General features: G+C 34.4%; 1 protein-coding gene across 1 annotated transcript in view; it reads right to left on the bottom strand.

Moving 5' to 3' along the window:
• Positions 1-15,000, bottom strand: part of LOC115218507 — a 98,141-nt gene that overhangs the window by 50,039 nt on the left and 33,102 nt on the right. The window contains exon 5 of the mRNA XM_029788366.2: positions 7,279-7,418. Coding sequence (XP_029644226.1) covers positions 7,279-7,418 — 140 coding nt within the window. The remainder of the gene's footprint in view (positions 1-7,278; positions 7,419-15,000) is intronic.

Genomic DNA, 15,000 nt, shown 5'->3' with positions numbered 1-15,000 from the left:
AGAAACTTTATTGTAATCTTTATATATAAAAGTCAAGTTGTGTGTCTGTCTCCTACGATTTAGATTCCTAACTACTCCCACATTTTGCGGTGCAGTTTAACCAAAACCGGGTATCTTATAGTCGTGATTCATATCAAGCCCTTCTGGGTATTAGCGCGCATCTACGATGAGTCTACGATTAAAAAAAGAATTTACCATCATTTTTTTCCATTTTAATGCATTTTTTTCGCTATTATATAAGGGAAGTAACTCTCTAAAAATGTATACAATGAATTAACGATTTAAAAAAAATTTACCATCATTATTTTCCATTTTTAATGCATTTTTTTGCTATTTTTTGGCTATAACTCTCTAAAAATGCTTATATAGTTATTTCCCTTACAAATCCGAGCAACGCCGGGTGATACTGCTAGTTTTATATAAAATGAGCGTACCACTATTCGGCAGAGCTTTATCTTGTCAGATAACGTCACATCCCACCTCAAAGGCCTCCTAACATGCAACTCGTTGCTTGAGACTTCTCGAGTTCATATCTGTAAAGGCATTCGCTATATGTCACTCAGTAGATTTGAGCTCGATATTTCTTGAGAGTACGCCGAGCTCTTAAGTCCCTTGACTATGAAATATAGCAATAAGCATACATAAATTTGTTATCCAAATAGCATGGCGTCATAATGTAATTTAGTTTGAGGGAAGTCAAGGAATCAGAAAAAAAGTCTCTATGTTCGTGACATGAAGTTTCTTCACCTCACTCTGAACTATAATCGAATCTGCAATTTAGATTTTTTTTTTCATTTTGTAATATATGACTAAATGTGAAGAACTGTTTCTTGTATTGAAGTTGAAATGTTATTGCGAGACAACTTCCTTGCTGCACCAAATATCGGTGTATTGCTCTATGATCAATAAGAAATGACCAACGTGGTTGCTGTTGTTGTCAGCCAAAGTCCACCTTTGAGTAGCGTTACGACCTGAAACGTTCCAGCCATAAATATCTCATCTTATTAATGATTTGTCATGCCTAGAAGTACAGGTTGCGTCTTTTGGGCATTTCTGTTCGTACGTATTGATTCGTTAATAATTTGGCTGTTATTTCTAGCAGATCCTCTGACCGTGTAGAGTCTCCCTGGCTGTCTCATGACTTACATGTAAGGTGTTTAGGAAATCGTTATTTAGTTCCAAGAAGACGGCGAGTTGGCAGAGTGGTTAGCACTTCGGTCAAAATACCTAGTAGCATTTCTACCGGCTCTTCACGTTCTGAGTTCAAATCCCGCCGAGGTGAACTTTACCTTTCATCATTTTGGGGCCGATAATATAAAATACCAGTCGAATGCGGTGATCAATTTTATTGATTTGTCCATCGCTTCGAAACTGCTGGCTTTATGCAAAATTTTGAAAGAATTACTTAAACTCGAGTCAAGATGCCTCGTGGTATTTCTTCTGCCTCTTTACGTTCTGAGTTCAAACCCTCTGGAGATTAGTTTTGCCTTTCATCGTATTGAGGTAGATAAAATAAAATACCAGTTAGTTACTAAAGTCCATGTCTTCGACTAATACCTTCCCCTTGAAACCTGCTGGTTTTGTGCCTAAGAAAGAAGCCATTATTTAACCCAGAGTCGACTTGTATTGAGCTATTCAACACATGAAAATCTTGACTTCCGTTTCAGAAATCGTGTACACATAACTACCTTATTCAATTTGTCCTTACATTTTCTATACTGTAAGGTGTAGTCTGAGAGAAATTTGAATGCTATTACAAACTGTTATTTACTTCAGTCATTGGACTGTAGTCAATAGGAAGCAAACCTTCGAGGCTCTGGTAAGATATACTGATTAAATTGACAGGTGCTTAAAGATTTTAGTAGAGAAACGATAAGGTAGACATAAGCAAAATTTAAAGATAGAACTCTAAGAGTAGTAAACAAAAAAAACACAAGTGTTATTTTGTTCGACGCTCTTAACAGTTTTAGCAGTGGTGACTGGCAGTAATCATGAATATATATGTATAAATATTTATAGATAAATCACAAATGCCACAACGGTTTTCCTCCTTTTTAATTTATAAGCTCAGTGTAAAATAAACTGCAATCTATGGAAGCCTCTACAGTAATGCTTAAAGTAACTATTTGGGGTTTATGCATGTAATCATACATGTACATAAGTTCACATATATATACATACATACTAATATACATACATATATGCAAACATACATACATACATACTTAAATTCATACATATATACATAGAGACTTACATACGTACATACATACATACTTACATACTTACATACATACATGCATACATACATACTTACATACATACATATATACATACATATATACATACATACTTACATATACATACATACATATACATATATACATACATACTTACATACTTACATACATGCACACATACATACTTACATACATACATACTTACATACTTGCATACATACATACATACATACTTACATACATACATACTTGCATACATACATACATACTTACATACATACATACATGCATACATACATAAATGCATACTTACATACATACATACATTCATACATACATACATACATTCATACATACATACATACATACATACATACATGCACACATACATACTTACATACATACATACTTACATACTTGCATGCATACATACATACATACTTACATACATACATACTTGCATACATACATACATACATACATACATACTTACATACATACATACATACATACATAAATGCATATTTACATACATACATACATACATACATTCATACATACATACATACATGCACACATACATACTTACATACATACATACTTACATACTTGCATACATACATACATACATACTTACATACATACATACTTGCATACATACATACATACATACTTACATACATACATACATGCATACATACATAAATGCATATTTACATACATACATACATACTTACATACTTACATACATACATGCATACATACATACTTACATACATACATACATACATACATAAATGCATATTTACATACATACATACTTACATACATACATACATACTTACATACATACATACATGCATACATACATAAATGCATATTTACATACATACATACATACTTACATACTTACATACATACATGCATACATACATACTTACATACATACAGACATGCATACATACATACATAAATGCATATTTACATACATACATACTTACATACACACATACATACTTACATACATACATACATACATACATACATACATACATACATACATACATACATATACATACATACATACGTACATACATATATACATACATACTTACATACGTACATACTTACATACGTACATACATACATCCATACATTTATACAAGAGTTTAGCAAATGTATTTTTAACTGCAATGTGAAAATAGCTATGTTAAGGGATTTTTCATTGAATTTCGCTATTTAATTATTTTTCTCTATTTTGTATATTTTTTACTGATCATGTATTAACATATTTTGTTAGCTTGCCTTTTAATTCTCTCCAGATCTGTAGTGTTTGACTCTCAAAGAACCCATCCGCATTTGATAGATTTTATGTGAGTTTTAAAATCCTGCTATGTGTCCACACAGTCTTCACAGGACAAGCCGAGTAAGAGATTGGTTTAATCGTCGGCTATAAACGGATTGACTGGTTATCAGTAGCAGGTCCCCATCAACCAATTGGAGCAATCTCACTCTGCAAAACTTCTACGGCGAACCGGGTTGGTCAACGACCACACTCCACCGATAATGAACATATATAAATGGGTTACAAGTAGCTAGCAGCAGGTAATGGAGTATGCTTTGACCCCTCATAAAGTACAGTCTGTGGTTTTCACTGAAAAGCCTGACATGAGGTAGACCGTGTGGTTAAAACGCAGATCTTAGTTTGTGATATGGCACTCGGTGAGAGGACAGAACAGTTCCAGTCCATTATTTCTTTTTAAAACTTTGTTTCAGTTATTTACTGTGGCCATGCAGGGGTACCACCTTGAACAATCCAATCGATCACAGGGCATTTTTTGAAGTCTAGCACTTATGCTATCAGTCTCTTTTGCTGAACCGCAAAGTTACGGAGATATAGACACTCCAACACAGGTTGTCAAGAGGTGATGGAGGGCATATATATATATAAATATATATATATATATATATATAAATATATATATATACATATATACGACAGGCTTCTTTCAGTTTCCATCTACCAGATCCACTCACAAGACCTTGGTCGGCCCGAGGCTATAGTAAAAGATACTTGACCAAGCTGCTACGCAATGGGACTGAACCTGGAACCATGTGTTTGGGAAGCCTAACTTAAACTTTCGTCAAAACCCCGGATAAAAAGTAAAGTATGTATATATATATATACATATATATGCCCGAGGCTATAGTAGAAGGCACTTGCCCAAGGTGCCACGCAGTGGGGCTGAACCCGGAACCATGTGGTTGGTAAGCAAGCTACTTACCACACAGCCACTTCTGTGCCTATTGTAGAATTAGTTATGCATATATGAATATAAAGTGTGTAGCATACGTAAATTTTTTTACAAAATATTCCAAGCCATGATGAACAATCAATTCATATGCTCTTTTGTGGGTAACATATTTTTTCCCGTTCTTTATTTGCCAAATCTACAACTGATACAGAAGCAGTAAACAGGATTACATTGTAAGCTTGTTTGATTTAGATATGAATAAATATTGAGCAGACTTTACGCACTTCTAAGAAAAATGTACATAGAGCACTTTTATGTTTTTCTAACACAAATTAAACAAAAAGTGCTCATATGAATGTGTCGCTGTGTGCCTATATGTGTCTATGTGTGTATGTAAAAAGTTTTGTATGTACATATCTGTATATACAGAAAGTCTATCGGGAAATATATTTTTCTGCAATATCTCAACACACAATGCATACGATATTCAGGAGGAAAATGTTTATGATTCAAACTTTCATGTAACAAACAGTTCTTTTGAGATATCTAGTTTTTGAGATATCTAACAGTAAACATTTATCATTCAGTTACCTTTATGCAAAATATCCAAATATGTGATCTTCGTTCCTGAAGCCTCTATATAATTCAAGATATTCGTTTATCAGATAGTACTATAACGTTGGATTGCTCTGTATAGTCGAATACATATTCATACATCAGAAAATGTATTTCTGTTTAGTTTTAGAAGAAAATTTTGCTAACATGTACTTTTTTTTTACTTTTACTTGTTTCAGTCATGTGACTGTGGCCATGCTGGAGCACCGCCTTTAGTCGAGCAAATCGACCCCAGGACTTATTCTTTGTAAGCCTAGTACTTATTCTATCGGTCTATTTTGCCGAACCGCTAAGTTACGGGGACGTAAACACACCAGCGTCGGTTGTCAAGCGATGTTGGGGGGACAAACGCAGACAAACATATACACACACATACATATACATATATAAACATATATACGACGAGCTTCTTTCAGTTTCCACCTATCAAATCCACTCACAAGGCTTTGGTCGGCCCGAGGCTATAGTAGAAGACACTTTCCCAAGGTGCCACGTAGTGGGACTGAACCCGGAACCATGTGGTTGGTAAAAAAGCTTCTTACCACACAGCCACTCCTACGCCTATGCTATGTATGCTAACTTTTAACATGAGTTATGCTATTCAGTCGATAATCCTGAAAGTATGGGACGAGATACATATGCATACAATAATCCATAGTAAATTCTATATTTCAGCCAACGTTAAACGATACTGTAAGCTCCAACCCTTTCTCGAGGCCATTAGCTACCATTTCCATATCGCAGTGTAGGTTTACCGTTTTGCCATATGTACTAATAAAACGTGCGGTTGTTCATCGTCGAGAAATGAGCGTTATTTTATCTTAAACGGAGTCATTTTGTTTACATTGCCAAGTTCACACTTACTATGAATTATATGAAGTTCACATATTTCTAGTCATACTAAATAACCAATTCCTCATACGAAAATATCGCTATATATCCTGTCATTACGATTGTCTAGAAAGATAAATCTAAATTGTATGACAGCTATTGTAGTACAGCTGTCAAAACATTACACAAAATGATATAATTCTATCATAGCGGCTAAAGTAGGATATACAATTCATTTGATGATGGTAACGTAGACACTAGCATAAAATTGCTATATAAAATGAATAGCATATGTTTTAAGGGTAGTGTATTTAAACAACACGGATTTTGAAGTCGAATTTCTATATTCATGATATAGGGCGTATCTTATAACTTTAAGATATATCGGATAGATGCTCCGATGGCAGAATTTCATTCCTTATACGTTAGATAGATTCGAACCCGGGTATGCTCATCGCTGTTGTATTTCGTCATTATCTAACAACTTTTTAACTCTTTTTTTGACGACTATGTATTCATGACTCACTCTCTTCGTTAGGTTAAGGATACACTAGTGTTTCGACCTTGTTGTGTGACTCCTAGACCAAATCGAAAGCGGGTTGATGAATTTAACAAGAGTCTTTGGCTTTGTTCATAGGATTTAGTAAACAAACGCTTTGTATTGTCTTCTGATTTCTGAAAACCGATTAGGTTATTCACGTTCTAATCTACCGAAAAGTATTAAGAAAAAATATGCATGTCATCATATTCTGTTTCTTTACTACCCACAAGGGGCTAAACATAAAGAGGACAAACAAGGACAGACAAACGGATTAAGTCGATTACCTCGACCCCAGTGCGTAACTGGTACTTAATTTATCGACCCCGAAAGGATGAAAGGCAAAGTCGACCTCGGCGGATCATATTCATTACCCAGGTTCACCATGCACATATCGTTTTATCATATAACTGTTAGATATCAAGATTTATGGATAGTGTGATAAATTTGTCTTCAAATTGATCATTAACGACCTGGTTAAAATGTAACTTTCTCCCGTAAACCGAAACTGGGTTTATTATTGAATGATATCACGAAGGAATATCTCTATCACTCAACGGGAGTCGTCAATTTTTATCCGAAACACATAGATTATGATATATAAATTAAATAACATGTATAAAAATGTTCAATAAGGATTCTTTGTTACTGAATGATAACTAAATTGAATACCGAATAGATAATGAAATTTGAATAGTTATTGAATTCTACTACTAGCTCACATCTTCTCTCTTTCTCTCTTTCTTTCTTTCTTTCTTTCTCTCTCTCACTCTTACCCTTCTTTTTCTCTCTCGCTTACCTGGATTACAGATTTTCTTTCCTGAATGTTTATCACATGTATAATGGCCGCCATCGTCATCATCCCGTTCTATACAATGGACATCGCATGTTGAACCGTAGTAATCGTCATTACAGTATTCTTTTATTTCAAGCTGCAATCTAAGACAAATTTACGTAAGATACACATAGAATTATATGAATAAAGCGGTGGTTCTCAATTTTGTATTTCATTGAAAGAAAACGATCAAGCATAAATTTACATCATTAATTCTAGTTTCACAATGTGTATGCTTTCACCAATCCCAGAAAATACATTTACCATAGCATATGTGTTGCATTGGAAAGAAATACAGTGTAGTAATGTAGGGTTTTTGAAAGCTGCAAATGGTTCTATGTATATGTATGCCAATGCACATATATGTATATGTATGTGCGCGTTGGTGCATAGACCTACACAGTATATACAGGGTTGGACAAAACAAGAGAAACAACTGGCATCATAGCATCATAATTTTGAAATATCTGTAAAACTGTCAAAAGCTTGTTTAATTTTATGTTTTTTTATATTTATTATTAGTGTTGCTTTATATGTTTTGCTAAAATTGCTGTTATTTGTTTCAGATATCATCAGAAAAAGGTAATTAAAATTCATTAAAATGACAGATCTATCCAACTTTCAAAGAGGTCAAATTGTTGGTGCTCGTACGGCAGGCGCTTGCGTAACGAAAATGGTTGAAATTTTTGGTGTATCAAGAAGTACTGTCTCGAAAGTAATCACAGCCTTTGCAAAAGAGGGGGAAAAAACCTCGTCATCGAAACAAAACTCCGGAAGAACTCCAAAACGTTAAGATAGGGACAGTCGGACTCTTACACAAATTGTCAGAAAGGATCACAAAATTACTGCAGAGCTTAATGACTACCTCAAGAACCCAGTTTCCACAAAAACTGTTCGCCGGGAGCTGCATAGAGCCGGATTTCACGAGAGGGTTGCAATCAGAAAACCACCACTTTCAAAAACAAACGTTGTAAAGCGTTCAGAGTGAAGTAAAAACCTACACAATTGGTCCCTAGAGCAGTAAAAGAGTGTTATTTTCTCGGACGAGTCATTTGTTACCTTATTTCCAAACACCGGCGGAGTATACATGTGGAGACAGCCAAAAGAAGCATTTGACTCAGACTGCCTTCTTCCAACTGTTAAACATGGAGGAGGATCTGTGATGATCTGGGGTGGAGGCTATATCTTGGAAATCTGCCACCCCAATGGTTTCCCTTCATGTCAGAATTAAGAGTCAAGACTATTTAAGCCTTTTATCTGATCAAATTCATCCTATCGTTGCGGAACGGTTTCCGGAGGTAAGCACAATCTTTCAGGATGATAATGCACCAATTATATATATATATATAATATATATATATATATAATATATATATATATATATATATTATATATATATATATATATATTCCTTCGAAATAGTCACTTTGCACAGCAATACACCGCTCCCAGGGTTCCTGCCAGTTTGGGAATCCGGCCTGGAAGTCGTTTTCGGTAAGCGATCCGAGGACCTTGTGTGTGTGTGTGTGTGTGTCTGTCTTTCTCTCTCTCTCTCTCTCTCTCTCTCTCTCTCTCTCTCTCTCTCTCTCTCTCTCTCTCTCTCTCTCTCTCTCTCTCTCTCTCTCTCTCTGCCTGTCTGTCTGTCTGTCTGTGTTTATGCGTGTGTGTCTTTGAAGCTGTTTTTGTCCCACTTCCACAACTTGAATATTGGTGTTAATGTGTTTACATCCCCGTAACTTATCAGCCAGGCAAAAAAAAAAGACCCCATAGAATGAGTACCAGGCTTCAAAAAAATTATGCACTGCTCCAGAATGGCTGCAACCGAATAAGTGAAAGAAGTAAAAAGTAAAAGATAAAAGTTAGGAGGAAAATTAAACGGCATTGTGTATTCCATACTTCAATTTCCTTACAGTAACCGGATCTGACACTTATTTTAGATTTCAAACATCCAGAGTTAATAATTTCAAAAGAGGAATGCCACGTAGCACCAAATAAGAATTTTCTGGCGTAGTAATGGAAAATTCGATTTTGGTTAGCGTGTCCAGCACAGGTTACCTCCATCGCTAACTTCTCCAGGCAATCAACTATAGCCTCAATTCACAGGAAGATGGTGTAGGAGGAAATGCGTAGCCGTATTTCGTCTGCCGTTACGTTCTGAGTTCAAATTCCGCCGAGGTCGACTTTGCTTTCATCCATTCGGGGTCGATAAATTAAGTATCAGCTACGCACTGGGGTCGATGTAATCGACTTAATCTGTTTGTCCTTGTTTGTCCCCTCTATATTTAGCCCCTTGTGGGTAATAAAGAAATAGATGTAGGAGTAAATATTGAAACGTTCCTGGCTTTGGGTGAAAGGAAATACAGGAGCATCAGTTAATTATGATTTTATTCAACATACTCTTCTCTCAGATTCACACACTTAATACAGCGATCCTTCAGTTCTTCTAAGCCCTGTAAAAGAATTCTGAAGGGTGGAGCCTGAAACCAGACCTCTTGCCATGCCCTTAAAGCCAGGACTCCCTCGGATATGAAGTGTAAAAGGAATTGAAACGAGCCTTCATCTCTGACATGGCTTCATTATTATCACACTTTGCTCTCGATAAAACAGTAATCAAATGCTGTAATCAAATGCTGTGATCTGCTGAATCAAATAAATCTTTCTCATTCCTACCATGTTACTCTCGTATATATATAAAAGAAAATATTATTTTGTTTATGTCTCATAGAAACATTATAATTAAAATAAAATCTGCAAGTGATTTTTCTTTCTTTCCATTTTATCCCCTGCATTTAACCTTTCTATTTTATTTTCTAATCCTGTCTGTTACCTACAAAAGGAAACTGTCATAAACATACATCTTTATATCAATGTATTCTCTAAAATCTATTTATCTTTTTACTTATCATTATATCTATTTAGCTAATCATTGTTTATATCTACCTATCGTTGTAGCTATCCGGAGTTTTTTCCTGTATCTATTCGCATCATTGTGTTTAGGCTTCAAATGTAATTAGATTTACGAGACACCAGAGATTGTTAAGCAAAAGGTCTCGATGCAAATAATTGATTGAGGGTAGCTTTCGTTGTACTTTGTTGTGCTTTTCTGTTGGTATCTGAGAAAGCAATACCGCCTTTCTTGCAATTTAATCAATAACTTTCTGTTCTTTCGTCTTTAATACATTCTTTCAGCATGAAAGATTGCAAGCACACTTTATCTACATGAATACGAGAGCTGAAGTCGGCAGTCATTCCGTTAAGCTACCCAACAGAATAAGTCTGTTGAGATAAGACTTACAGCTGCATTCAAACAGCTGCTCTGAAGCAAACAGCAAGGCTTTGCTGTTGGCAGGGATTGAAAAGCAAAGCCGAAATATAAAGGAAACCATTACGCGTTAACTTCGCTATTAAATAACTTATTCATATGAGTGTACATTTTTCTCTCTCTCTAACTCTCACTTTCTCACACTCTTCTTTCTCTCACTCTCTCTTTCTTTCTCTCTCCCTCATTTCTCTCACTCTCTCATGTCTCTTTCTCTTTCTCTCTCTCTCTCTCTCTCTCTCTCTCTCTCTCTCTCTCTCTCTCTCTCTCTCTCTCTCTCTCTCTCTCTGTGAATGTATGTATATAAATTGGTTAGTATGTATGTATGTATTTATGTATATGCTTCTGGATATACAGACTTAAATATACTTGTGTGAGTTTGTATGTATGCATATGTGTAAGTCGGTCTTGAGTGCATGCATATAAGATCGAAAAGAAAGATAATTGAAATCATCGTAATGTTGTAAATGTATAAGAAATATTCTAATGGCCATGTTCACATGAATAAATCTAACACACAAAGGCCCATACCGATCGCTAGCAAATCTTCGCCATTCAAAATGAAGAAAATTCGACGTAACATTATTTCGCTCATGTCTTTCTTTAAATGTTAAATCTAATATTTCTAAAAACTTCGTAGCCTTAAGACATAAACATTTCCTTTTTCCTTTTAATCAACATTACGGAAAACATCCAATAGGATTAACACAAAATTCAGATGCAGAGATTCTACGTATGCGTAAAAGACTTGATAGATAAGACTAGCCTAAAGACCAATGACAAAGGCCTGTAAATAACTGAGACTATTTGAACACACAGAAATACAAATGCGTAACCCTATTCGGTCGTTCAGGTAGGAAGCGATTAGCTACAAAGCAGAATTAACCACCACCAGTCTTTGTATTAACATTAGCATAAACCCGATGAAGGTACGCATACAAGTTTAATTCTTACAACGAAACATCGACCACACGTCTTCCTATTCAGAAATATATAGAGGACGAATATAACAAATTTGGTCTGAACTTTGAAAGAATATGTTACCATACTCCCCATCACTTGTAAAATTTTAGGAACATGAAGATTATATAGAAATGGCACAATAAACTGCGCTATTACGCATGACGAAGAAGATTATGCTCAAAAACTGATCAAATATTTAGCCTGTATAAGTACAAAGATTTCTCCGGATGTCACAATGTCGATAAATACGTTCTTATTCACAGGAAGATAATATAACTACTAGCATACCCGTGTCGTCAAAAATACTGAGATCATTATTAATGATTGAGAATGACCCAGCAAAACAATGGGAGGTACCATTTATAAATGTCAGCATTTAAGTAAATGTATGTACATAATGCATTTATATTAGATACGGAATTATCCAAGTAATTGTTGTCGCTGAAATACCAACATCAAGCTGTGGCCATTCTCAAAAATTGGCAGGACACTATTCGGTAGTGAACATTGACTTTCCCTATTCAAATCTCTAAAGGCTGAGGATTAGCATCACGCTTCAAACTCAGAGTACCAAGGAGATGGTATCAAACTTGTAAGTCCCAATAAACGCGTTGAGTGCCCTACTTTCGCTTGTCTTCTCACTCGTATATTATATATATATATATATATATATATATATATATATACACTCACACATACACTCATACTTACACAGGAATATTTATATATAGGGAGAGTTTACGAAAAAAAAACAAAAGACGAAGACCGGTGATGTACAAAACAAACAGATGTATTAGTATATCGCTCAGGAATATTTATATATACATCGCTGTATGTGCATATATAAATATATGTGTGCGTGTCTCCATGAGTGTGTGAATGTGTTATCCTTTACTTGGAAAACGAAATAAGGGCTAGTGTTAGGAAAGACAAGCATAGAATGAAATATATTATGATTTATAAATGTTACGCAAGTGATATTTTAAAAACAGAAGTGTGTAATATTTGATTTGACATATATTTATACGTGCATGTATGGGATTGTTAAAGTAAATATGAATTATGATAAAAATTTGCTCAGCGACTGCTGAGTTCGTCTTCATTTAGCAGCTCTAACTGTCAATCACTCCAACTTCGTTCGTTGTTTTGCCTCCCTCTAACAGCGTGAACGACGACACACACATTCTATAATGTTATATGTGAGATTCCCGTGAGCAGATTAACGCATAACAATTTTACACGAAGAATCATACTGTCTGTTGTGGTCCTGGATTCAACACATAATGAGATATTATCTACCTCTACAATTTCTTTCATTTATTAACTTAAGCGCAGCTAGTAGCTAATCCATTATACGACACAGCACCACAGTAAACGACACTTCCATAGATTCGTCTCATTAATTATTTTCATTGCTCGATGTCAGATTATTTAAAATCCCTTCTTAACATCGCCATATTTAATAATTCCATCATCCTGAATGTTTTTTTAATAACTCAAAGGAAATGACTCACCATAAGCAATCAATATTAATATACAATGAATCATGCTTTGTATATAGCTGTACACAATGGCTGACATTGACGAGGAAGAAGAGGAATCCTTTCTGATTTTTCTACCATATATATATATATATATATATATTTACTGATATATATACTGATATATATATATATATATATATATAATATATATATATATCAACAATCAAGGAACGGCCATAATAGGTCATAATAGGCCATAATAGGCCTATTATGGCCGTTCCTTGATTGTTGATGTTGAACTTATAAATGGTCTATGACTATTTAATTTTTTTCCCACTAGGCCGCTGGTGGCAAAAAAATTCTACAAAATTTTTTGCCACCCTATATTGATTATTATATATATATATATATATATATATATATATATATATATATATATATATATATTTATATATATATATTTACTGATATATATACTGATATATATATATATATATATAATATATATATATTTATATATATATATATATATTTATTTATATATATACTTATATATATATATTATATATATATATATACTTATATATATATATATATATATATAGTATATATATAGACAGAGTTTACTTACGAAAAAAACAAAAGACGAAGACAGGTGGTGTACAAAACAAATAGATGTATTAGTATAACGCTCAGGAATAGAACAATTATATATATATATACTTATGTGTGGTTATGTATATTCGTGTAGAAATGAAAGCTATTTCTGTTTTTATGCCCGCCATGTGCTGAATATTACAAATATATCTAATATCAGGAGAAGGAAATATAATCTGAAATGCTTTCTGCTTCTTCCTTTTTTTTCTTTTTTCAGATTTTAGGAATTGAAGAATTAATGTTTGTTTTGTATTTAATTTTCTTAGTTTCTTTTCGTTTTTATTTGCCTTTCTTTCGTTTTTATTCATTTATTCATTTTGTTCTTTATTTTACTATTAAAGCAATAAATTAATTTCTTGTAATTCCCATATTTCGATTAACGTTCATGCAACGTTAAATCTTGTCTCATAAAATTTCGATGTTCGATCTTAAGAGTTCTCTCGATTTCAGATCATACTGGTTATCTTTCCTTCCTGGGAAAAACTTTCGGATGAAGTTTTAATTGTTTTTATATGCTCGGCTGCTGTATTCCGATTCCTACTTTGCTGTTTCGGAAAGAAAAATTTTCTCTTAAAATGCCTTCTGCAATTTCCGCACGATGTGTCCAGCATCGGCACTAGATTGGCATGGTCATTACTGTTGTTTAAACCTCAGTTAACTCCTCGGTCAAGGAGAATTGTTTTTGTTGTTGACCTATTTGTTTTGCTTGCAATTCTTGGTTCACGGCTTGGCGTGGGTGCTTTTTAGGATCCTGAATAGAATGGAACCGAGTATGCAGAGACGCGAGAAAATCTCTGCAGAGCATCGGGACAGATATTTTATCACCTTATATATCTTTATTCTTTTACTCTTTTATTCTTTTATTTTTTTTTCAGCCATTTGACAGCGGCCATGCCGGAGCACCGCCTTTAGTCGAGCAAATCGACCCGAGGACTTATTCTTTGTAAGCTTAGTAGTTATTCTATCGGTCTCTTTTGCCAAACCACTAAGTTAAAGGGACGTAAGCACACCAGCATCGGTTGGCAAGCGATGGTGGGGAGAGAAACACAGATACATACACACACACGTACATACATATATACATATATATATATATACATATATATATACATACATACATATATATATACATACATATGTCTACTATACACCTTTTTAAACACGTGATTACCTGTGTACGTTTGTAAATGTGTGTGTGTGTGCGTGTGTGTATGTGTGTGTGTATATGTGTGTGTGTGTGTGTGTGTGTGTGTGTGTGTGTGT

Source organism: Octopus sinensis, linkage group LG13 (assembly GCF_006345805.1).
Source record: "Octopus sinensis linkage group LG13, ASM634580v1, whole genome shotgun sequence".
Lineage (NCBI taxonomy): Eukaryota > Metazoa > Mollusca > Cephalopoda > Octopoda > Octopodidae > Octopus > Octopus sinensis.
This window is presented reverse-complemented; position numbering and strand designations above follow the sequence as displayed.